This window comes from Labrus bergylta, chromosome 7 (genome assembly GCF_963930695.1).
Source record: "Labrus bergylta chromosome 7, fLabBer1.1, whole genome shotgun sequence".
Taxonomy (NCBI): Eukaryota; Metazoa; Chordata; class Actinopteri; order Labriformes; family Labridae; genus Labrus; species Labrus bergylta.
The window spans coordinates 674841-701008 of NC_089201.1; the positions used below are offsets into that span (position 1 = coordinate 674841).

The 26168-nt window shown below is 41.7% G+C and overlaps 1 protein-coding gene across 1 annotated transcript in view; it reads right to left on the bottom strand.

Moving 5' to 3' along the window:
- The window catches only part of si:ch211-212o1.2 (uncharacterized protein LOC492735 homolog), a 49632-nt gene that overhangs the window by 13809 nt on the left and 9655 nt on the right, over positions 1–26168 (bottom strand). Inside the window, exons 2-4 of the mRNA XM_020640500.3 lie at positions 10444–10563; positions 9637–9728; positions 982–1126 (exon numbers count right to left, since the gene is read on the bottom strand). Of these exons, the coding sequence (XP_020496156.1) occupies positions 982–1126; positions 9637–9728; positions 10444–10563 (357 nt within the window). The remainder of the gene's footprint in view (positions 1–981; positions 1127–9636; positions 9729–10443; positions 10564–26168) is intronic.

Genomic DNA, 26168 nt, shown 5'->3' on the forward strand with positions numbered 1-26168 from the left:
TATAAAAAAAGTGAACAGACAAGAGAGAGAAAGAGGCGTTATTATGCAAGCCCATGAGCAGAGACACGAGGCGCAGGTGTGTGCATGAGGATAAAAGGGAAAGCATGGTGAACTGATTGAAGTCTTTTATAAATAAACACAAAGAAAGGTGAGGTGGAAAGAGAATCATCCAGACAGAGAGTTGGTTTAATCAGGGCAGCAGATAAGACACATCATCAGTACTTGTGAGAGTGTAAAACTGCAGCTAAGCTAGCCCTCAACATGGCTCACTGATATCGACACCCCCGACCTCCCCCCCTATTTACCCGTCACTGACCTTCCAGCTAAAGTTGAAGTGTAGACATGACAGGTGGAGATGCCACCGCCTTAATAACAGGTTGCTCTGTTTCCCCTGCTGATCTCCCTCCTCCCGTCCCTCCCCTCCCTGCCCTGCATTTGTTAGGTCAGCGCACATGATTACCAGCAACACTGCCCCGTGCCCTCCCATCATCAGTGGACACTCCTCAGCCAGAGTCAATGCTACCTTTGGCAACTTGGATCACTGAGTCACTGCAGCAGTTTGGACAACTCTGTGAAGCTGACCTTCCAAGTCCTGACATTCTCATTTCATCTAAATCTGATTATTAGCATGTTGGCTGTGGTACTGGTTTGGAAGCCGGTGAGGGATCACATGTGTGAAGCAGCACTTGTGATTTACCGCCCCTTTCTCAGAGCATCGGTGCAGATGACGAAGAATCTACAGCGAGAGCTTAAACCTCTGCAGGTGTTGCACCCCATAGTCTCTCACTCACAGGTGTGAGGGAGAAGATTTTTCACGCAGAATACAAAACACCAGAGCTTCAGCATCCTCATTTACACAGTCACAGGAACAGATTGCACTCCTCTCCCTCTTCTCTGTTTGTACCTCACCTTGCTGCCATGTGTGAATTCCCTTCCTTGGGAAGCCGGCTGAGGAAAATTTAATTTAGTGAGTGTGCTCACCTGGTGTGCATGTGAGGAACTTGTAGGCCATGTAAGACAGTGGTAGGATGGGGATCATGCAGTTGTCGCCGTTGGTTTCAATGAAGTCGTGGCGAGTGATGGCGGTCGGATCGATGTGGTGCTCCCTGAAAGGACGGATGAATGCCTGCAGAGAAGAGAAAGAAAGAGCATTTATGGCTGTAAAGATTCACTAAATACTTCTATAATTTCTGCCCTCTCTAAATCAGTATCTTTGTGTTGTAGATTTAAAATGACAGGCGGGATCCTCAATAAGCAACCACAAGAATCATTTTGAGGAATAGCAATTTAAATGCAGGGGCGGCTGTGGCTCAGTGGGTAGAGTCGGTCTTCTCTCAACCGGAAGGTCGGGGATTTGATCCCCAGCTCCTGCAGCAACATGTCCGATGAGTCCTTGGGCAAGACACTTAATCTCAAGCAACGGTGTATGAATGTGATTAGTTCTTTAAATGGCAAACACTACCATCAGTGTGTGAATGTGTAGGTGTGACCTGCGGTGTAAAAGAACTTTGAGAAGTCAGAAGGCTAGATAAGTGTGATACAAACTCAAGTCCATTTACCATTCAGTTGAAGTGGCCCTCTGAATGTAAGCTTATAGAAATGGACAGCACAGAATTGTTTGTCACATTCAGTTGATGTTTCTATAAGTTCATTATAAAAGGCACAAAAGATAGAGCTTCTTCATTTTGAAACAACTTATCAATAATAGTGATAATAGTTTTATTCCATTTAAGAAAGGCTTGATATTATATATTTATATTGGATGTTTTTGGAGGAAATCAAATATTCAACTAAAACCAGACTGTCAAAGATACAGAAATGAAGCCCAAACCATTTAAAGAAACAGATAACCACACATTCTCCTCGGGGTCTGGAAACTCAGTCAAACAGACACACATCCATCTTTTCTCTGATTGGAACTGATGTGATTAACAAGTACAGCTAAAAGTGCAGCGGTAAATACTGTATTACAGATTACATTCACTTTCAATCTGAACACAAACCTGATGCTGTGGAAAGCATTGTTTACAGTTCTTACACCAATGCAGATCAAATGCTCACACACACACATCACGACTCAGCGGTGCCGAGCTTCATGTGCAACCCCAAAGCTCATATCCAGCATCCTAATAAACCACAGAACAGCAGTTGGCTTGCGCAAACACACTCATAAGCATAAATGACCCATGGACGCCCTGCAAAAACTGAAAAATGTTCAAACACACACACACATACACACACAAACCCCACCTGCACTGTGCAGAGGCAGACACCTGTCTGTGAGAGCACGGGGGTCTCAAATGAAAGTCTGAATATGAATCTCAAAAGCACAAAAGAGGACAAAAAGAAACACACACACACACACATGCACATAAAGGATAAAGGTAATTTATTGCCCTCTGTGGAAAAGGCAGAAAAGTAAGGTTTGCATCTTTGCATCTGTGTGTGTGTGTGTGGAAGCATCAGCATGAAAACTCATTATTGTAGTGTTAGCAGCTCCAACAAATGGCACACGCCTGTCGGTGAACATTGTTGCTAGGTGCCACAGCAAACAGAGAAATTATCTGTCGATATCTGCACAATTATGTACCCATCTCTGTTATCGTCTAGCCCCTTCCCCATCTCTCCCCTCACATCACCCCCCTCCTCTCGCAGCAGCCCTCAAGCCAGATGAAAGCCCCGGCTAAGCTGCGGAGGTCGTGCCGAGCGGGGCAGCATCGGGGCTCCCAGTTAACGGTGGGCCACCGGTGGCTGCGTGTCCTCTAATCCCACACTGTTAAACGGCCCACCTCGCACGAAGTCCATTAATCACCAGCCCACATCGCCCATTACCCCGGCAACCAGTGCTGTCCCACAGGCTGGAAAGACACACCCCTTCCACCCCCTTATTTTTTTGTCCTTCTAACCTTTTTCTGTATTTTCGTCTCACTTTTTGGTTTCTCTTGTTCTCTCTTTTTCTTTTGGCCATCATGTCTGACTATGCTTACTTCTTCCCACCCCCCTCCCTTTTTTTACCTTCTGTCCTTGAAGTAGAAACTGACTGAAGTCATTCAATTACCCCAACTTCTCCCTCTGATCAGCCTCACAATTGAGTGTTAAAGATTTAGTTAATGTGAGAAACATACTGAGGAAAAAACTGAGAAGCAGTGATGTTGGTAAAATATGAGAAAGAAACAATCAGAGACAAAAGATCTACTAAAACACCTCTCAAATGAAAGCATATCTGGCAAATTTCATTGTGAATGGAGCATCATTGGGAACTAATGAGCGTGACTCTGTCCTCAAAGTGGTGTCATTAGGGGACTGCTAAATCCTTGTTGAGTCAATTAAAGCTCAACGACATGATGACGACAAAAAGCAGCACGGCCCAAAGCTCCGCTGAGGAATACTTTTCAACACTTCTGGGAACATGTAGTGCACTCTAAAAATAGTGTAGCAGTTTTTGTACTTCGGAGTGAAAAGACTTTTATGGACACAAATTCAAAGCCAATTATAGATGTGTCATTTCTAATAAAGAGCATTGCAGTGAGCAATATGTCAGAGATGTACTTTCAGGTAGAAAATCTTAATGAGATAAAGGGATGTGTGGGGGGATGAAACGTGTGCTCTGAGTGTGCTCAATAGTGATAAAACAGATAGACATTAAACCTACAACAGAGAGCCGAGTGCAAAGAAAGACAGATCTATCCCTCAGTTTGAGAGGTATCATATCAGTTGGAGGTGAAACGATACGTTTATTAATTCACAAAAACAATATTGAGAGATGATTCAACCTTGTTTTTTTTTTTTTACCAAGGCTTAACGTTCTGTTGTTTCAGCTTTTCACAAGACAGGATTATGAGCTCAATTAAGAAAATTAAAAAGAGCATTTTTGAATTTTCTTTTTTAATATCATAGATAAGTGGTTCCCAAAGTGGGGGTCGGGACCCCCTGGGGGGTTGTGAGATCTGAGACAGGGGGTCGCGAGATGCCTTCCGTAACCAAATAAAAAAGTTGAATGATTTGGATTTGCGCATTTGACCCATAATTGTGAAAATACATCTAAAAAAAGAAGTTGAATTTTTAAATACACCTCTAGTCATTCAGTAAGATTTTATGCTGAAATGAAAGTGATCTGTGTTTTAAATGTTTGTCCACAAAGTCCTACAATGACATCATGTGTGTTCTGCTTCTAGAGTTTCTTAGGTCGCTTTCACGTATAAAGTTCGGTGGACTCGGTGCGATTCAGGGGTGAAGCATTTTTCATTTGGTCCAGAATGCGTTCTCACCTACCGAAACGAACCCAGACCCCCGTTTTCAAGAGGCCCAGGGTTTGTTTGAGCGTTCACACCACCCCAACCAAAACGGACTATCTGACACAGCACACCAGAGTCAATTCAAACGGACCAAACCTTTAGTGATTGCACCCTTAAAATAAATGACGAGAATAGGGACAGTGGGGGTTCCAGTTGCTAACACAGTAATTTAGGGGGTCCTGAGTGGAAATGTTTGGTAACCCCTGTCAAAGATTTATATTGAAATTGTTATGGCTTCAAACAAAATCAATTAGGTAAGCCATTGCTGAGCGTGTTTAACACGCTATCAAATAAAAACAAAAGGCAGCCGCGGATCCAAAGTCAACTTATAAACTACATTTATTAATAGAAAACTTTTCAGCAAAAACTAAAGCTTCACAAAATAAAATAAACAAATCAGAACGCTATATCATGTATATCCTACCCTTTGCAGTCAAAAAACTGTTCCGCTTCCCCACTCTCACCCTCACCCCAGGTGTCCTTAATCAACTTAAATTACACTGCCAATACGCTGTGGCTCCGCCCCCAAACAGGAAGAAATTAGGCACAAATACCCCCAAATCAATTAACAAAAACTAAAACCAAAATATGCCAGAATAAACAATAATATAAACAAATAATTCTAAATTCATTAATGTTTGGCTCTTTTCTATTTTTAACCATAAATAATTCATATGGTCATTTGGCCCCAACAGAAATCAACAATTCCATTACAGCCCAGATATAAGTTTGTTCATTACCTCAGGTCTGTCATCGACTCTCTCTGAGCACACTTTAAGGGCTCTTCTGTTGCCGATGATCGGGACAGAGAATTGTTTTTCCTGTCTCGCAGCTGTAACATCTCTGTGGTCCTTCACTGCTGGAGACGTTATTTATGACAGTGTGACAACAGACTCAGCCTCTTTAAAAAGGGTTATTAACAAACAACAGCAGAGAGCATGGGACACAGACACACACCAAAAGTCCACACATGACAACAAAAAACAAGAAAACAACAGAACAAACAAATACAAAAACTACACTTCCTTCAAATGTTTCCTCCATAACTCTCCTTAGGTGTTCTCCATCATGCCCGTCTTTGATATTCAAACTAACTCTAACTGTGAGCACAGTCCGCCTTTATTCTCGGCCTCAAAACTCACACAGCCTTAAAAACCCTACTGAGGCGTGTGCCATGGGTTGTAGTGTGTTTTTTTTGTCTCCACACACACACATATACAAATGTTCCAGCCACTCATTGTCATCCCTCTGTTCTCTGCAAAGGTCCATTCTTCTTTTCCAGTTGAAGTCTTTATTAGAGGTCTCCTACAGTGTTCCACGCACCATGCAAATCTGTGGCTGCCGCCGTGCCTTTGGTGCCTTTAACTACTGTGAAGCCCGTAACTGTCGCATCATAAATAAACATCACACCACAAAGAGAGACAAAGAGCAAAAAATAAAGCATTGTTCAGAGTGCTGAAGGTATAATACATGTTAGTCTCTGAAGAACACGATGTAGAAACTAAATGATTCTCTTTGACTAAGTATATCAGGTTCAACATACACCAAATAAAACAATCATCTTTAACTTCAAATCTCTCATCACACTGAACAGACATCAAAGTGGTACACACATGTGTATGTGTCACTTAATTACATTGAAGGGATTTTGTCAAAGTTGTCATGACGACATCTAAACAAACAGTCTCCTGTGTAAAAGTATTTAACTATGACTATTTAGTTAAACGTTTAACTCATGTTAAGAAGCTATGTAAAGAAATGCATAACTGAAAAGATATTATTTACAGTGTCACTTTGTATTTTAATACATCTGCAGCTAATATTATCTCACCTTAAAGTTACCTTTAAGTTTGATGTCCTTTTAAAATCCTCATTTCAATCCAGAATGTTATTAATAACATTCAATCCAGAAAAGATATTAATTGGTGTAAAGTTAAATTAATACTTGCTTGTAATAGTTGTAAATATTTACCTTTACCTTTATTTTATTCCTATACATTCTAATTTTATTTGCACTCATCTCGTCTTCTTGTCTTTTACTGATCATCTATAAAGGATGATCTTATCTTCTCTAATACACAATCAGGCTCACAAGTATGATCTCATTTGGTTTAGTTCACTTTCAACAGTTCTTTCTGCTCGTTTTTTTATGCAAAGAATTTCATTTGATTTCATGAATTTGACTTGAAAAGGGAATTCTTCTACACCAGTATTAATCCTACTTTGATCACACGAGTTCAGAATAGTCATATGTGACACACACACACACACACACACACACACACACACACACACACACACACACACACACACACACACACACACACACACACACACACACACACACACACACACACACACACACACACACACACACACACACACACACACACACACACACACACACACACACACACACACACACACACACACACCTCATCAATCAAAACATTCACATAAACCAATCAGTAAGCTGCACCTGATCACACTGTTTTTAATTGGCTGAAATGAGGATGACCTTTCCTCTAATTGGGAGAGGGAAACGGGACAAATGAGTGTGTGCATTAATGAGTGGAACTTGTTTTAATGTCTGAATTAAATGTATGTACATCCATCTTTACAAACACTCTGTATGAGCCTGCGTGCTGACAGTTTGTGGAGGTCCATGCGGAGGCCATTCACAGAACGAGTCTGTGTGTGTGAGTGAGTGTGTGTGTGTGTGTGTGTGTGTGTGTGTGTGTGTGTGTGTGTGTGTGTGTGTGTGTGTGTGTGTGTTGGGGACCTTGGCCATTACTGTGTCGAGGGAAATCCCTCTGTGAGACTGTGACATTTAGTTTCCAGGTCACAATGCAGTCCTGAGGCTCAGGGGACTAAGGTGCCGCCACCATGCTGCCATGGTAACAAGGCCTCAGGAGAGGGGGCGTTGATCTGGAGGGGGTGCTGGTATGATGCAGTGTCACAGGCCCTTTTTCAAACCAAACTCTACACCCTACACCCTCCCCCTCCGTGACGGAGTGCACTCCATTAGAAGTGACACTCTCAGCTGAATGAAGTCTCCTTCATCAAGGTGTAGGGTAGAAATACAGCGGCAGGCTTTGGGAAAAACTTCCCTCTCTCAGGTGGAAACGGGAACTGTATGTTACCATGGGTACTCAGCGGTATCTTACGGGAACGGCTTTTTTGTAGCTAATGCATTCTGTAAAAATATTTATGTAGCCTAGATTATTCTTCTTCTTTAGTTATATTAGTGTAGACTTATAACAAAACTATTAGATTGAGCCTACATTGTTTATTGTAATTTATCATTTAAGTTCATTTATTGTAACATTTAGAACAGGGTGTCCTAAATTAATGCAAAGACAAGGAGACTATTGTTGAACATCAGAGCAGCAAAAAGTGTATTTTTTGTTGTTGAATTGAGATTTCACAAAAACATCAAAAGTAGAAAAATAAAGAATAAATATGAACAGCGAAAAGTTGTCTGCAACATGATTTAATATTCTTTTGTTTTTGCAACAGTCCCTGTAAATATAAAACACTTTACAATAAATAAACATACATTTGATCCTCAGTACACATTTGAAGTTGTTAACGTCTGTATGAGGATATTAAATGTCTATCGTAGTTGGAGCAGTGTTTATAGACACTTGAACTCACAGATTGCTTCATCCATGACAACCGGACACAATAGGCGTTGCATTTGATCCGAAAGTCAGCATCGGTGCAGACTCGCTGGTGGAGGGTTTTATAACCCACTACCACTCCCCACTAGTTGGTTTGGGACGGATTTAATGTGGCGGACCCTCTGCGAGGACGCGCAAACGGGGGGGTAGTGGGTAAGGAGAGGATGTGGTGGCTGGTTTGAAAAAGGGCCACAGTGATGGTTAGTCTATTTTCACACATCTGTTTAAAGGCCTTCAGCAACACATACACAAGTGTGTAGAAAAAAGTGAGTCATACACCAAACTCATGTCATTATGGGTAATGTAGTAGTGAACTTTTAATGTGATGCAGAGAAGTCAGATTTCCTCGAACTCAAGGCACCAAGAAGAAACACATTGGAACTATATAAAGTCATTCAAGCATTTGTCGGCCTTATTTTTGAATTTATTTCTCTGAATCATTTCGCTCCTCATATATGATTTTTAAGGTTATCTTTTATTTATTATATTTTTCCATTTTGAATTCTCCTGCACCTCACTCTTCATTTGTTATTTATAACACATACAAACTACTGCTACTTGTAATTATTTCTAACAATTATAGATTCGATGGTTATTATTATAGTAATAATAAAAATGCATTCGATGTTTATGGCGCTCTAAGTACTCAAAGAGGCTTAAGAAAAAAAAGTGAAAACAACAAAGAAATAATGTAAAAGAAGGAGGATGACAAGAGAGTTTGTTAGTGGTTGTAGGCGATGTTGAAGAGGTGAGTTTTTTGGGGACTTCTTGAAGGTGGAGAGTGAGTGAGGCTTTTTTGGAGTGAGTTCCAGAGGGTGAGAGAAGAAATTGAGAAGGCCCCATCCCCCCAGGACCGATGGTTAGGACCAACCATCGGTCCTGGGGGGACAGGGCTGGGGGGGGGGGTTTGCATCAGCAGACCTGAGAGTGCGGGTGGGAGTGTGCCGGTGGAGGAGCTCAGACAGGTAGAGGGGGAGCCAGCTTATGTAGGGCTTTATAGGTGATGATGAGGAGTTTGAAGTGGATCTCTGGGGGATGGGGAGGACAGTGGAGGTCATGAAGGACGGGGGTGATGAGGTCACGGGTGTGTGAGAAGACTTGCAGCGGAGTTCTGGATTTATTGTAGTTTCTTTAGTGTTTTGGATGAAGAAACATAGAGGAGACTGTTGCAGTTGTCTAGTCTGGAGGTGATGAATGCGTTGGTGAGGGTCTCAGAATGTTATATAGTTTAATGATGAACTTCATATTTTTACAAACATAAAGCTGTATCAGCATAAGGGAACTGAAGGGAACTGACAATAAAGTATTTGGTGAAATATTCACATTGTAGTCCCAGGAAAATCTATTAAGAGTTGTTTCAAGACATTTAAAAACAGCTACATAACAAAAGAGAGAGAGGGTTTTACATCTCGCTCTATGCTGTCGAAAAAAGGCAAAACAGGGAGAAACAAAAATCAGCCTGAATGTTCCACTCACACACCAGCCGGTTCAGGGCTTTTATTCACATCCTAATTCAGGTGAGGCTGTGATTTCAGGGGAGCATGAGGGATACAAGGCTTTACTTTGTACTGATAAAGCCTGATTGATTGTGAAGTACTGTATGCTCTTTAATGCAGCGGTACTGTGTGAGTATAGACAATATATGTATGCAGGCTCACCTTGCCAATAACAGGGATGTCCACAGATCCCCAGGTATCCGCCCCCCAGTGGACCATCCCCGATGCAAAGTCTGCCGTCACGATCCCCAGGACTGGCACACCAACAGAGACACAGACAGACACACACACAAAGGAGGAATAACACGTGTTGTCATCAGATGTGCAAGCAAACACACCACCACTATATTACAAAGCTAATGTGGGACAGTGATTTGGAAGAGCAACACTGATACCTTAACGGGGACATAATATGAAGAATCCACTTTTAGTGTTTTTGAACATATATTTGGGTAACCTGAGTTTCTACTGAATCACAAAATGTGAAATAAACCCATCCAGTCCTTTGTTTATGGTCTACATAAGTCTTACAACACAGAGGACAAGGCACAAATGTTCTCTCCTTGTGATGTCACAGTGGGATTCTGGTAAATAAATACCCTCCCCTCCCCTGATATCTCCACCCCTGGACTCCACCCCCAGACTAGAACAAAACTTTTGTGCAGGTCAGCCATTTTTATTCTCGCTACAGAGGAGTGATGTCTACGGGGAAAACTCAGGGGGGGGGGGGGGTCATTACATTTAAAGAGACACACACACCAAAACGGAGCGTTCTGAGAGAGCTGGATTATACAGGGTCACAAGCCTCCTCTGGTGCTTGATTCATGTTATATTTTGACCAAAGCACAGCACAGATGTTTCATTTAGACCACAGGGGACTGTTTGAAAGGTGGAAAAGGGGATAATATGTCCTCTTTAACAGACAGAAGCTTGATCATCGTTTTCATAATATATCTACGATCTGCTCACCGATTCCGAGGACGATCTTGTAGATGTGAACGGTGGAGAAGTGCAGGAGGAGAAAGGAGAAGTTGATGATGAAGAGAAAGAGGCACAGAATGACACACACCCACTCCTGGAGGCGCTTACCTGAAGAAGAAGAAGAAGAAGGAGAGAAACAACAACAGAAATCATATATCAAAGCATCATCACAGAACAAATCGTCTTGTTGAGTAGTTTATTATCATTCACGATATGAAACTGAAGCTGAGGGTGAGAGCGATGAGAAGTTGAGAGATGTGATGTTTTGTATTAATGAGCTGAGTGAGGTCTGTGCGACCACTGAGAGAACAACTCACTCCTTACAAAAGGTCAAAGGACCATCGACTACAATGACTGTGTGTGTGTGCTTCCAGGTTGTTAATATGTAATCAGTCAGATGAAGACAAGTGTACTCCAGGCTGCAGGGTCACGACCTCTCATATGTGAAACACCAGCGCTGACGCAGCATCAGGCACCCGCATGGACACGCACATATAGGCCTTTTCAGGTGGGAGGCGGACCTCTGCGGGGACAAGGCCAAACTCATAGGTCAGCAGTAATAGAGAAAAAAGGATTTACTTAAAGTACGCATACTCTAAACTGGCAGATCAGCAACATTATGAATGAGATGAGAGGGTCAAACTGAAACTCTATCCACCACACAGCCCCAAAGATTAGAGAAGATGAATTATTGAAAACATACATTTTGATCTGCAGCTCGTCTTCTGCAGGCTTTTCTGTAACTTTCCAGATGTCTTACGTCTTTCAGGAGCTGAGACGTCTTTGGATTTGGCCCCTTTTTTTTTTTCATCTTTTCTTTGTTCTGACTGGTCTGACCTCTCTGCCCAAGCAGCTAATCTAACCCACGTACAGAAATAAACTATAAAAAGTACAAATATAAACTACCACCGCTCTCTTTTGTTCTTTGTCTCTTAACACCCCCTCCATCACCCTTTGTCTCATCCTCCTCCCTTTGCCAGTCTAATGTGCTATTTAAACTTTAATGTCTTCAGATCCTAATATATCACACAGCATTAGCAGTCTATAAGATATTCATGACAGCTTTTTTTAATAAAGCACACAGCCGTGTGAGTGTGTGCGCCTATAGACCTGTCTGACAATGAATATGCTATCAGCCTCAGTAAGGTATGGACTGAAGTTGTCACGGGAGATTTAAGATATGTGATTATGGATATTTTACGAATCATCAAATGTGACCCTTCACCTTCTAAAAATAGACGCTATCAAAGTTGTGAAGAGACAGATGGCTGATTCAAGAGGAGACAGAAGTGTGGCTTTTAGATGAGTTTGACTTTGAAACTGAAGGATGTTATGAAAATCTCAAATGTTTTCTTTCCAGGCTGTAGTTGGAGTAAGTATTTTTATTTAAGACTTTTTTTTTTAAAGGTTTATTTTTGGCCTGACAGGACAGTGGACAGTGGAAAGAGAAAGAAGACAGGGAAAGAGAGAGAGAGATAGAGATAGAGATAGAGACAGAGAGATAGAGATAGAGATAGAGATAGAGATAGAGAGAGGGAAATGACATGCTGGAAAGGATCCACAGGTCGGATTTGAAACCCAGGCTGCCCACTTGGAGGTCCACAGCCTCCATACATGGAGCGCGCACACCAGCCACCATGCCATCGGGGTGGCTGTGGCTCAGGGTTCGATCCCCAGCTCCTGCAGCCACACATCCGATGTGTCCTTGGGCAAGACACTTAAGCCTGAATTACTCCCCCTGCTTCGTTGGTGGCATATGAATGAGCATGAATGGGATTAGTTACTCCTGGTCTCACTTCATAGCAGCCTCTGCGATCAGTGTGAGATTGTGTAGGTGTGACCTGCGGTGTAAAAGTCAGAAGACTAGAAAAGTGCTGTATAAGTCCATTTACCATTAGCCATCGACACCCTGTTAAAGACCTTTTAAAGTTGTGTTTTTTCCCTAATCTGGTTACAGCAGATAGGTGGGGGGATAACTCACTTCCTGGATCATTTATTCAAATATCTGTTGATAAGACAATGTGGAAAAAAGGTTTCCTCACACTATTTATTCAGCCAAACTTGTTATTGAGATTATAATGAAAACAATTACATGTTTGTTTATTTTGACAGAAATTCACTGTCTTTATGGATGATTTAATGTATAACAATACCAACTCTATAGGAATAGCTACACTGCATCACAAGTAAGACATGCTGAACATTTTTAAAATCTGTTATTTATATGCTTTCAAGAGAAAAGGTTTACAAAGCCTCCAATCAGAAGAGGTTCAGACACCTTATAGACAAAGACAAATCCTACCAGCAAATGAAAATGTGATCAATATGAAAATTTACAATTTTATCATGAACTCAAAAGGTTTATTTGTTCCCTGTTTGATTTCATTCTCATCCTGAAAATGACATGAGAGTTAGACTTTTTGATATTAATTGACAGCTTCTGTAATCTTAAACTAGAATGGTTGTTGCAGTGTGACTGTAGCACTCTGCCCTTGCTGGATGCTAACAGTAAATACATCAGCAAAAGAAAAAGCCATAAGGCAGCAGTGATGGAAAATGAGTTTGCATTAGCTGTGCAAAAAAGAGCACTTAACTTTAGCACAACCCGTCATGAAACACATTTAAGATTCATTCATAAAAATGAACTAAAAATAAAAAGAGGATTGGAATAGAGGGATGACTGTAATGAAGTAAACATTTTCATACATGTTTCCTGCTCCCTCCTTGGCTGCATTGTGTTCTATAACAGGTGGTCCTGCTGAACACGTTCTACTCCTTATTACCTTATGCTTGACAACAACTGAAAAACAAAGATATGTCTCATATGCTCAACCTGTAGACATACAAGAAGAAAGGCTTGACGGAGCTCAGCAGCGAGCCTCTGTGCGAACAGTCAGCACTGGTCTAAGGGCAGCAGGTGACAGCACGGTGTAGGTGCATTGAGGTATTTACGGCACAGACTGAGTTAACACACTCTGCTCTGCACATGTAGCACAGGTCTGGTGAAGTAATGTAGTGTGTTTATGTAATGTGGCTCAGGTAATCAGACCACAGTGAGGTTAAATAGAGCACAGTTAGCTCTGTTGTCTTCAAGCTTCATGTGACACCATTTTCTCCTCTCTGCTCCGAGGTACACACACACACACACACACACACACACACACACACACACACACACACACACACACACACACACACACACACACACACACACACACACACACACACACACACACACACACACACACACACACACACACACACACACACACACACACACACACACACACACACACACACACCGTGTCACACATATCACATAGAATGATGATCCAACTGATGGATTTCCTAACACATTCTCACATCGATTACACACACAGACACTCATCCTCTGACACATACACAAATTCAGACACTTCATCTCCGTCATGTACACACACACACAGACATATACACACATACACAGTGCAGGGCCGCAGAGCAGTGGGGCGGCTGTCAGGTGATGTGCGTCAGTCCTTGGATCCTCCAGCTCCCTGGTGATGGGAAGGAAACTAGGACAGGCCTCCGCAGAGCACACACACTCACACTCTCTCTCTATGTCTCTCACACACACATTCACACTCACACATAAGCCCTAGTCCCTCAGGCCATGGCATTGCTAGATATCACACACAGCAACAGAAAGACACACAAAAACAGCCTAAACAAGGATGTAAGTATAGACGGACATATGCTAACATGTAACAACACACACACACACACACACACACACACACACACACACACACACACACACACACACACACACACACACACACACACACACACACACACACACACACACACACACACACACACACACACACACACACACACACACACACACACACACACACACACACACACACACACACACACGTATACAAAACTCTTATTTTAAAAACTAACAAACACACACACACACACACACACGTGTACAAAGCTTCAGTTGGCGTATAAACAGCAAAATTCAGGACGTAAACAGAGACACACATAAACACAAACACGCCTGGACACACACACCTTCATAGACTCTTTGGGCCAGAGCAGCGCACTCATTAATATCCTTCTGACAACAACTGGCTCCCTGGCAACCCCTCCGCCATCGCTCACCCAGCAGCACCCCCCGCCTGCGAGCGTGCACACGGGTGCGTGCAGGGATTTAACCTGGGCGGAGCCGGGGGAGGAGAACGAGGGGTGCTAATAGGCTGAAATTAATCAACGCCGGCTGATTCGCTGTCTGGGGAATGAGTGGCGGCCAGCAAGCAGGCAGGCAGGCAGGCAACACATCCTGAATACTAATGGACTAATGAAGAGACGCTACGCAGAGAAGACCCCTTTACCTCTCACTGCAGCTTTTCAGGAACAAGACGACGAGGTGAGGCGGGCGAGGCGTGATCAAATATGTACAGTGTGTCGACTAACGAGCAAACAAAAGATTAAAACTCAGAGTCATGTGACAGAATGCGAGCAAACACACAAAAATGAGCACAATCGTCATGGGAGCAGATTCTGAGTCACATGAATCAACCTCAGTAAAAGTTCTTATCATAAATACTGTTTTGAAGAAGTCAATATATCTATTACAAAATCTGCAGTGCAGTTATAAGACACACAGGGAGAGTTTCTACAAATTAAATATACATATACACAACCAAATGCACCAATGCTTAGCAGCTTGCTCCTTATTCAGGTGTTGTGACACACTGAGACTGAGACTGAGAGTCTCTGTGTGTCCCTTAACCCTGAAGAAGATGTGTTGTTGTATGTTTTTATTCCTTTGACTTAAAGGCATTTTTTAAGTTTTAAACCATCCTGAGTGCCTGGACCTGGATCTTTTATAAAAAGAAATAAAAGAAGTGGAACATTGTCCAAAAAGTAACCCTGCTCTCTGCCAGCTGTTGTTTTATTACAAGTTTGCCCTTTCTTTTTGGGTCGTCTATGCCTTTCTTTTTGGATAGAGTCAGAAATCAGTGAGAGAGAGAGAGGGGAATGACATGCAGGGACAGGGGGCACAGGTGGGATTTGAACCTGGGCTGCCCGCTTACAGGACCATTGCCTCCGTCCATGGGGTGCACTCATTAACCACTAGGCTAAATGGCGACCCCACAACTTTTATTTATCTCTATGAACAGAAATCTTTAATGCAAACAGGACGACTGTGGACATCTCTAAGGTTGGGCAAAACAAAATGATCACACATTTTTGTACTTTATATTTTGTTTCCAAGACCCACACCCTTCTACCGAGTACTTAGACGCCTTTACAAACACTGATTTACAGACTACTCACACATTCCACTCTAACTCACAGAGGGTGTTACTGTATGTTCGAGCAGAATGCAGAAAAGCTCTGCCTCTCTTTTTGTTCTCCGTGTCCCCTGGTTTACTCTCAGTAGACTGTCTTCAGATGGGACTTTGGGAGAGAGGGAAAAGGGGAGAGAGAGAGAGATGTGGGTGGTAAAAGTGGGTCACATGCTCAGAGAGAGAGAGAGAGAGAGAGCGAGAGAATCAAAGAGGGGGAGACAGGGAGAGAGAATGACAGTAACGGGGAGAGATGGGGTGAGGGAGAGAGAGAGAGAGAGACACAAAGAGAGTGAGGGAGAGAGAGGGAGGGGGAGAGCGAGGGGAGGTCGAATTCCCCTGTTCAGAAGGAGTGGATCAGTCACAGGCCTCTTTCCTTTCATCTGATCTCAGCGGACCAGAGAACCTGGGACACACACACACGCACACACGCACACACGCACGCACACACGCACACAACACAGGGACGCAAGCACACACACACTTACTGGCACACACATACACACAAAACCAACATCAACGCAAAGTACACATACCACAGATGAAGAAACGATCATACACACGCTGAAACACAATATGTATGTCTTTACACACACACACACACACACACACACACCTGCCAGACAAACTTAATAAATCCATTACCCTGTAGATTCAACAGCAACAAAGAGAGGAATGTGGCAACTGAAATTCAATAACTGCATACCGACACAATGGCACACACACACAAACAGATGCAGATATCCAGGCACAGTTACTAACACACCCCCCCACACACACACACACACACACACACACACACACACCACAATGAACCCACATGAGAGTCCATGTAAGTAGGCCCTGCTCCAGCCTGCCTCCCCTGTGGAGACAAAAAAAAGGATGGACAGATCCCATCATGTGTGTGTTCCTTTGTGTGCGAGTGTGTGTGCTGTATGCCATCCTCACATCTCCTGGGCTTTCTGCTACCACCATATTCATCTGCGGCCCTCATAAGGATAATTACACACACACACACACACACACACACACACACACACACACACACACACACACACACACACACACACACACACACACACACACACACACACACACACACACACACACACACACACACACACACACACACACACACACACACACACACACACACACACACACACACACACACACACACACACACACACACACACACACACACACACACACACACACACACACACACACACACACAGCTCATCTCTAAAATGCACAACATTCCCAGCTCCTCTCTTGTGCTGGTCAAGGTCAAAAGCAAAATCCTGCCTAGAAGGCTTGCCTAAAGCCATAGACGCATGTAGGTGTGCAAAGTGTGCACACAATGAGTCCACAGTATGTGTGCAAGCCTTTGTGTGCACTGCTACTCCAGGAAATGAATGTAGGGTTCATCTCTGTCTGGGAGTATCATCACGTCCAACAATCATGATTTTTTAACCAGGAAATTTTTTTATTATAATAACTATTAATAACACTTGTTACATGTGTACTTATCTGATCTGGAAATTAAATCATTTATCAAATATTTTCACTGTTCTTTGTTGAAAATGGCCCCCCAAAAAATGACAACACTTTAAACATGTGTCTGGGTGAACACTAGCTGACCACAGGAGGAGGAATGGGAGAACTATCAATGTGACTATAAAGGAGCAATATGTAAATCGGACTTGTAGTGTTTAAAACTGGTTCTGCAGTCCAAATTCAAAACATTAGAGAGAGCTGTCTCCCTCTCGCCTCCTCCCCGCTACAGTTGAGGTGCATGCAGGTTGCCATGTCACTGACACGGAGGCTACAGTATTAAACCAGCTCTGCATCAGTCTGTAAACCTTTCTGTGTTCTAACCTCTCTCCATTTTTCAAAAGCATCTCCAATATTGATCCTAGTTTGAGCACGTTTCTGCTCGTGGAGCTTATTACAAACATGCAGAGGCTTTTTAGGTCGGGTACAATCACTTCTATCTGAACCACTTCTCTTGCCCGCTTCCATCGCTGCAACACCTGTTGGTTTGACCTGATAACGTCTCACATCTCAAACCGAGGGAAGTCCAAAACGCCTGTGTGGGGGTGCCCTAAAAGCGCCTACCTTCTCTGGTCCAAACAAATCCAGAGCATTCAGGAGCAGAATCTAAAGTTAGAAGGAGGACATACTGGCTGCTGCATTGTTGTCAGAGCAGCCAGCACTTCAACATAGCATGTTTCCTTAATGTCTGATCATATAGTAAGGTCACTTTATCATTGAATTAGGTAAATATCCTACATATTGGACCTTTAAATGACCATGGAGGGAGAGACTGAGAGGAGAGAAAAATGTGACCAGAAGTGCAAAGAAAAAGAGGAAATACGCCGGTGGTGAGAGAGTGTGAAGGAAAGAAAGACAGCAAGGAGATGTGCCATCTATTAGAATATGTAAAGTACTGTACATCGTTCACGACATCAGGAGAAATCATTACCCTAAAAAAAAACTTGAACATGGTTAAAAAGAAAAACTTTTAGATTCAACTAAAGAAAGATGGTAATATTGATATCATTCAATAAGCATCATTTATTTCAGTTTTATGGAACACTAAATCACTCTCCATGACCGACTGAATACATTGTGTTTGAGGTCAAAAATAGGATGTAAAAAACACAGCATGGTACAATTTACACATATTATAATTTATAAAGTCATGTTAGGGTTTCAATGACAGGTTACACTGATTTAAACTTTGGACAAAATTACGTTTGCAATCAAATGGAATAACAAAACAGTGAACTTAAGGAGTAATGTATTGACTGCTTCCTGCACTATAGAATCATAATATACTATGTCATTTTTACAAACATATATAATGTATTCTTTCACATGTTGAATTCTGAAACCGTTTACAGCCTGGATATATCGTTCATAGAGAGACAGAGTGTAAACATGTCAGTAAAAATACAGAGTATACAAAAACACACACACATGCATTTCTTATACAGTAACTCAGTGAGGCTGTAAGATCGACTGGTTCTGCTGACTCTGGTAAAATACTCCATCCCATTCTAGTCCTGTGCACTGAGGTCTCATGCACGCACGCACGCACGCACGCACCCACGCACACACACACACACAAAGGGCAAAGCCAAGAACAGCCCATGTCAACCCCAAGCCGCACACATATGCTCACATTCATTTTTCTGACCCCTGACCTTTATGACCTTGAGGTCAGCAGTTCAGGGAGTCTCTTGTTGTGTGTGAAATGTGTCACATGTCACATGTGAGTGGTGAGTGTTTTCACAGCAACATCTCTCTAGCAGAAACAGATTTCAGATTTCAGGACTACCACTCCCCTGCAGTACAGAGGCCTGATATATGAGTATCATGTTTAGAAACAGTTAGAGGCTGGACGATGCATTAAGAAGTATTCAATCACAGAGGAAAGCTCTAAGCATACCTCTAACAAAGGGACATAATCTGTTTTTGAAAAGGGCTTGGAGTTTTCAAACTGGACCTTCCTCAATGACCATTTCTGCTTCTGTTATTTGATAACAGGCCCATGACATATGGAAACAAAGCTCCACTGTCAGCTCTGATAGAAGAATTAATGAAAGTCAATCTGACATTGCACCTCTGACTTAGTCTGATTGTCAACTTAAAAATACAGACCATGTGTTCTGGACATCTGTTTGACAAAATCAAGACTTTGCCTCTAGGAAGGTGTCATGTGTAATATCTTCATTATAATCTAAGGGCTTTCAATAGTACAGTGAAGTCACAGTTAGTATGAATGTTTTATGTGTTGATTATACCAACTGGACAAGCTTTTATAAATCTTTTAAACAGTCAAATGTGAGCTGTTAAATTAAAATATGAAATGATCCATTAGAGACATAATCAGCATGTTTCTAGCACTTTTCTTAACAGAGCTTGTTAGCTTGTTGTACAAAGGGGAGATAACAGTGCACTAACAATATCCACATAAATGACTAAATTGTTGAGCTTTGACTCAACAACACCGGAGAAAAACGTTTTTTTCCTGCTAACCGTGAGCCGTTTATTGAAGAGCCTCTGGGTTGTGATATGACACAGTAGCTCGTCAATACAAAGCATCACACTTCAGTTTGTCCACTTTCAATGCAAAAGCACTCGATGTCATATTGTTTGCAAGGGGAAACTGAGATTCACAGAGCAAAGAATTTTAGATTTAACGGATGAAGTGTGGACAGTCAGCGGGTGATCATGTGCAATTCAACGCGATAAATAACACTTGCGTGCTGTTGGGACACGGTGTGAGCCTTTTAAGATTCAGACCTTTTACATCATCACAGAAAACACATTCAGACGGACTGAAAACATGTCGTCAAAACATGTCGTCTATTTAAGCCAAATAGAAATGCTGTTTTTATGTTGTTAGGGTAAATGTAATCATGCATGTACGTTTAAGAGAAAGAATATCTACAGGTTTTTTTTTCTTCTGCTTGATTTTGATCCAGAAGTAGATGTTTATGTTGAACAAGATGTTTGTGGAACATAAAAGTCTAAGAGAGTTCTTTGAGCGATTTGTTCGTAAATGTCTTCATGTGTGTTTAATGGGAGCAGGTCGTCACATGAGCAAGATGAACTGTCGGTTGAAGATCAGTATCGCTCTTTAGATCGCTAACAGGCGCTGACATCTTATCCTTTGGATAACTTGAGATCACACATACATGCCCCAGAGCCCTAACACACAAAACAAGTAAATAAACACTAAAAAACAGGCACACATTTCTTGCATGTGACCAGACTGAGACGACTTGCAAAAGAGTGAGAGCAGGAGAAAAGAGAGGGAGGAAGAGGAGAGGAAGTCGGCGGACCGTGGCACTTCAGACATATGGGAGGACCGAAGAGAGACGAGAGGATGAATAGTGAGTTTGTTAGAGAAATGGAGAGACGCAGAAACAGGGGGAGAGGGAGATGCATCCAGCTGTTTGTCCATCCAAGCTTTGCTGTAATGAGCCCATGTTTGGCTCTACGGCGCATCGCTGACGCCTCATCTAACTTCTCCAAACTCTAACAAGCCAAACGGTTATTTAGATTTACCTCCTACCAGCGCTGAACCGGACCCGGACAACTAAGCACATAACAGCGTGGTGCTCCCTTAAATGGACGCTGACATTTTTCAATGTAGGCTGTTTATTTTTCTCTTACCGACACTTGTCAGCATGTGAGAAACATTTTTGCTTTTAAGTTTTCATAAAATGGCTCCGCCGCGTTGTTGGTGTCGCTGAGCATGTATTCCACTCGCAGCCCGCTGTGCCCTTTGACTACAATTAGGGAAAGCTTATAAGTCATTCTTCCTGTTTACCTGGTAAAAGTGCAAAGACTCACAATGACCACGTTAGCCTACGATTACAGCCAGAGAACTACTGAGAATGTATCTCTCTAAAAAGTCATCTACCGGGGTTGAAGCTTTCTTATAACACACTTCAGAAGTTGATCTAATTTGATATTTGAATGTCGTGTGGATGACAGCTACTGCCATCCTTCATGTTTTAACTTTGAAAAGTTGATCTTGTAAGATGGAGCTCCTGTGAGGAATGTTTAGCACCCCCTGTTGACAAAGCAGGGCATGTTATGTTTTCTAATTTTGTTCTTTATTTAAGAAGTTTTTTCAACAACAAAAAAGTAATCCTACTTTCTTTAAAAAGTCAATCCTTCTGTAATTGTGAACATTTGTTTCAGCAACTCATCTGGTCTGACATCTACGTCACCAAAATGGTTCAAAATATTTGTAATAACTATTTTAAAAAACTGTAAATCTTCAGTATTTCTTCTACCAGGTCCTGGTGGCCCACCACCCAACATGACCTCCCACCATCCCAAAAGAAAGGCACAAAATACTTTATTTATAGAATCTTTGGAATTGATGTGCACTCTTTTTATTTCAGAAGAGCATGAACCCCTTCTACATCTTTTATCTTATTGTTTCCTCCCATAGTTTACAATAAACAAACAAACAAACAAACGGGACAGGGCAGTATAGATCATATAATGGATTGGTGCATAGATGGGATTTTCCATCTTTCCTTTGGAGCAAAATAACTTAAGAAACCTTGAATAAACATTTTGTTTTTACTGACCTTCCTACACTTCATTTAATGATCTTTTTTTATGTAAGACATCAACCTTTCTCATGGTTCAATTCCAACTAGACGTCTTAGCCTAAGTTAGCACTTCTTTGCTTGATAGGATAAATAAAGAGGCTATTTACCAAAGACAGTTCAAGTAGCAGTGACTAAACCTTTTTGTAACTAAATCTAGTTCAAATTATTGATCCAGGCACCGGGGCCAAAACACCATTCTTATTCTTACAAAGAGAAAAAGTTGGCCAATGTTTATGTGACTTTCTTTGACACAACAGTTTGATGATTTTCAGCCACTCTCTAGAGTTCCCCACAGCACAGAGACGGCACTCCTTAATGTAACCAATGACCTCATGATTACTCCGGACAGGAGGACTTGTCTCTAGACTAGTCCTGTTAGGTTTAAGTGTATTTGACTGAAATGTCCGTAAAATCCTGTTACAGAGACTGGAACAATTCAATCACATTAAGGGAACAGCGTTAAGCTCGTTTAAACCCGTTTATCAGATGAATGTTGGTTTGACATGTTTACCTTAAATCATCAACGCATGCTAAGAAGCTTGCTCAATGGTAACAGTAGGTCCACCTTTATGCTCTCTCTGGGAAACATCAAAATAAATCTATAAATGTTCAATGTTACGCAGATGATACTGTACTGTAAGTGTATTTGTTATTGGGACCAGATGAACTTAATCAGTTACTAACACTCAAAACGGAAAAATAACATGGATGCCCAATAAACTCAGAATAGAAGTATTTACTGGGCCGAGCGATCAACACATAAGAAACATATCAACTAAAACTACAGCAGCCCAAAGATGGCATAAACGTTCATCATTCAGCTCTACTGTAGACTCAGGGAGATATAGTGTCCCTCAAGTCCAACAAAATCTTATTTTATGGGTTAGGGTTAGTTTTTATTTCACAAAGAAACAGTAAAAAAAGAAAAAGAAAGTCAGACACACCATGCCTCAAACTGATGCAAAAAAACTAGATACTTTCATTTTTCACCTTCAGGGTGGATCATGGCCATTTTAATGTATCAGGCATCTCTATTCAATCTTCAAGGAAAGTCCAACTGGCCAATAAAGCTACTTCAAGCTTACTGAAAAGAACTACAGTAGAAAAGTTGTCCAGGACCGTGCTTAAGCAGGATTGTCCCCCTCTCCCCATTCCCCCACTGGTCTGCATTCACACTGCGACTAACCGGGCCTGAGTCCGCTTACTTGTATAGAACGGTGTAATACAACACATGCATGGCATGACGTAATTATGAAGCATGCTTAGTTAACAAAACAGGCCACATTACTTAAAAAAAAAAAAAAAAAGCTGATCTGAAAAGAACATTTTGGGGAAATATAAGATTAAGTGATTACAATTAATTACTAAAATTGAATTTTAAAACAAAAATTCACCTAAACTCTGAATTAATGTCCGACCATTCACTGCATTATTATTATTTTGGTGGGGTTGACCAGCAGAGCCTCTGTTACATCATCAGTTTCCTGCTCACATCGCAGCCTCGTCTGGAGCCACAGTCAGTCTGCTTACTAAGCTGTGCAGCCGCTAAAGTGAGAGAGGATAAAGTGTCAGGACCTCAAATGCATGTGTGATCCTCTTAAGCATCAGACACCACTACAACAGGCTGGCAAAAAAAACCCATCACAGCCCAGGATCAATGTGCATCTTGATCATATATGTTTTGTAATTATAACAAAATAAAAAAAGAGCTTTTATCAACTGAACACTGTTAAGGAGGAAAAGATGCACTATGAAGTTTTGGAAAGTTTTGTCAAAAAGCACTAATTCCAAGATTTTTTTTTTTTTGTGCCTTTAATGTAGAGATAGGACAGTGGGTAGAGCTGGAAATCAGGGAGAGAGTGGGGAATGACATGCGGGACAGGAGCCACAGGCTGGATTTGAGCCCGGGCCGCCCGCCCGGAGGACCATGGCCTCCACACATGGGGCATGTGCATTAACCACTGCACCACCAGCGCTCCCAATAATGTTTTTTTAATCATGTTCTTATATTGTTGTGTTTACAGGTTGCTCTGCTGTCACTTCTTTTTCTGCTGTTGTCATGTTTGATGCTTATAATCTGCTTGCCAGTTAAAAAGAAGTTAATTAATTCCTTAATTCTTTGTAGTCTTTGTAGGATTGTTTGAAGCAATGAATTTGACTGTACTGCCAAAGATATTCTTGTTGACATGTAGGGATCATGTAGGGATCATGTATTGTTTCCCACAATTCAAAGCGCCAGGTCAGATCAAAATGACACCAGCAAGTGGCAGTAATGCAACACTTATGAATGTAAACTGCCAAAAAAAAAAACAGAAGAAGAAAAAATGACTGACATTCACAGCCACCACCAATAACAATTAGACCAAACAACAAAAAAAATCACTCATCAGCTTTTTTCAGATTGTAAGTGGATGCTACACTGTAGTGGCCTTTGCTCTCAGCTGGGCTGTTGTCTACTTCCTCATTCCAAGACCAAAAACCTAACCCAAAAATACTGCAACATAATCACTGACTGGCATACTACTGTCAAATGTAGTATGTCTATGATTAAGACCATAGACTATAAATAAAAGTTGGTTACTGAAGGGGGCTTGGGAAGCTCATCAATTGCCATGCTGGAAATGCAGTCTCAACCTAACTTTAATTCAACCTAACGACAGAATAAAAGCTGGAGCTCAGGCGAGATTCAAGCCCCTTGACAAACAGTTACACAGCGCCCACCCATCAGTCAGGTCAGACACATACATTATGAATAACTCGTATTATTCATAATAACAAAAACTGATGAGCTATGACAAGATCTGGCACTTTTAAATGGGTGTGTATGTGACTTCCGGGGTCTTTTGTAGCCGCTTGAGGAACTGCAGTTTTTTTTTTTCACTTCGACATTGGCTTAATTTTTCAACACCAGAGGTTGCCGCTTGATTGGAACGTTGTGTAAATCAAGGACTTAATTCACTGTGTACACAATAACACAGTAAAATCAGCAGTGTTAAATATGCAGTCATAAAGTTCTGATACTCTGTCAGAGTTATTCTAACCGCTTGAGTAACATGCACCCCAGTGTTGGTGAAAAATTGTGGAGTTAAAAACGCAGAGTAAAAAAGTATTCCAGTAGGCCATGGTGTTAAAAGAAAGTCACTCTGAAAGCCATGAAGTACTCTGAGAAGACACGCCCACTACTCATGTTTCAAACCGACCAGGAGATTCACTGCGCCATTTTCCTGTCGTCCAAAGACTTAAAGTCTGCGGTAAGTTGCTACCAATTACCAACCAATTTTCAATTTCAACACAAGCAGTGTTTTAGGATGTCTTAATATTTATGTTCAATATACCCTCCACCTGAATATTGGGTCTTAGTGTACGGAATTTAAAATAACCGAGTTTACCGAGTGGATGGCTAGCTTAAATGTGCAAGTAACATAATATTAGTACTAATAATAATACTACTAACGTGCATTAACTAAAGCAAAACTCGACAATATCAGCAAGAGGTAACGTAAATGATGTTAATGGGGAGAGATGAGTGGGCTTTATTCTTTGGAAAGCCACACAGTCAAGTCAATTAGCTGATACTGCATGTGTGGGGACTAAACTAGCTAAGGTAAGCTCGACCATGAATCCCAAGTTAACGTTTGCATGCGCGGGTAGTACGAGGTGAACACGACACGAGCGCCCACACATACAATTTGTTACTGAATTATATTGGTTCACTTTGGCTTGTTTAGCTGAATATTAATTCCTCAGAGTAGCATTATGTGAACGCTAACGCTAAATGTTATGCAGCCCTGCCTAATGTGTGACAGCATTGTGTTTCAATTTATCTTAAAAGTGTTGTTTGTTAATGTAACGCTACAACAGCTGTTGTTATAGACACAATTAATTAAAAAAAGCGTGTGTACATTTTTCGAAGAAATTATCAAAGTCTTATCTAATATTAGGTCCGACGTCACCGATTCATCTGTGTAAACGTTTTTGTGTAATGTAAGTTTATTGTTATCACTGCAACAGCTCCACTGCTTTTTGTGTCAGAGCGATCGTCGGCCTCTTATACACGGAACACACACGGGCTGTGGACAACACACACACGGGCTGCTGACGGCACACACACGGCGCACACACGCGCACACACGGGCTGCGATGGAGAGTTGAATATTTCTCTAATTCTGTGTCTTGCTGTGTTAATAAAGCCTTTTTTTTGATTAAACACATCAGCGTTATTTCC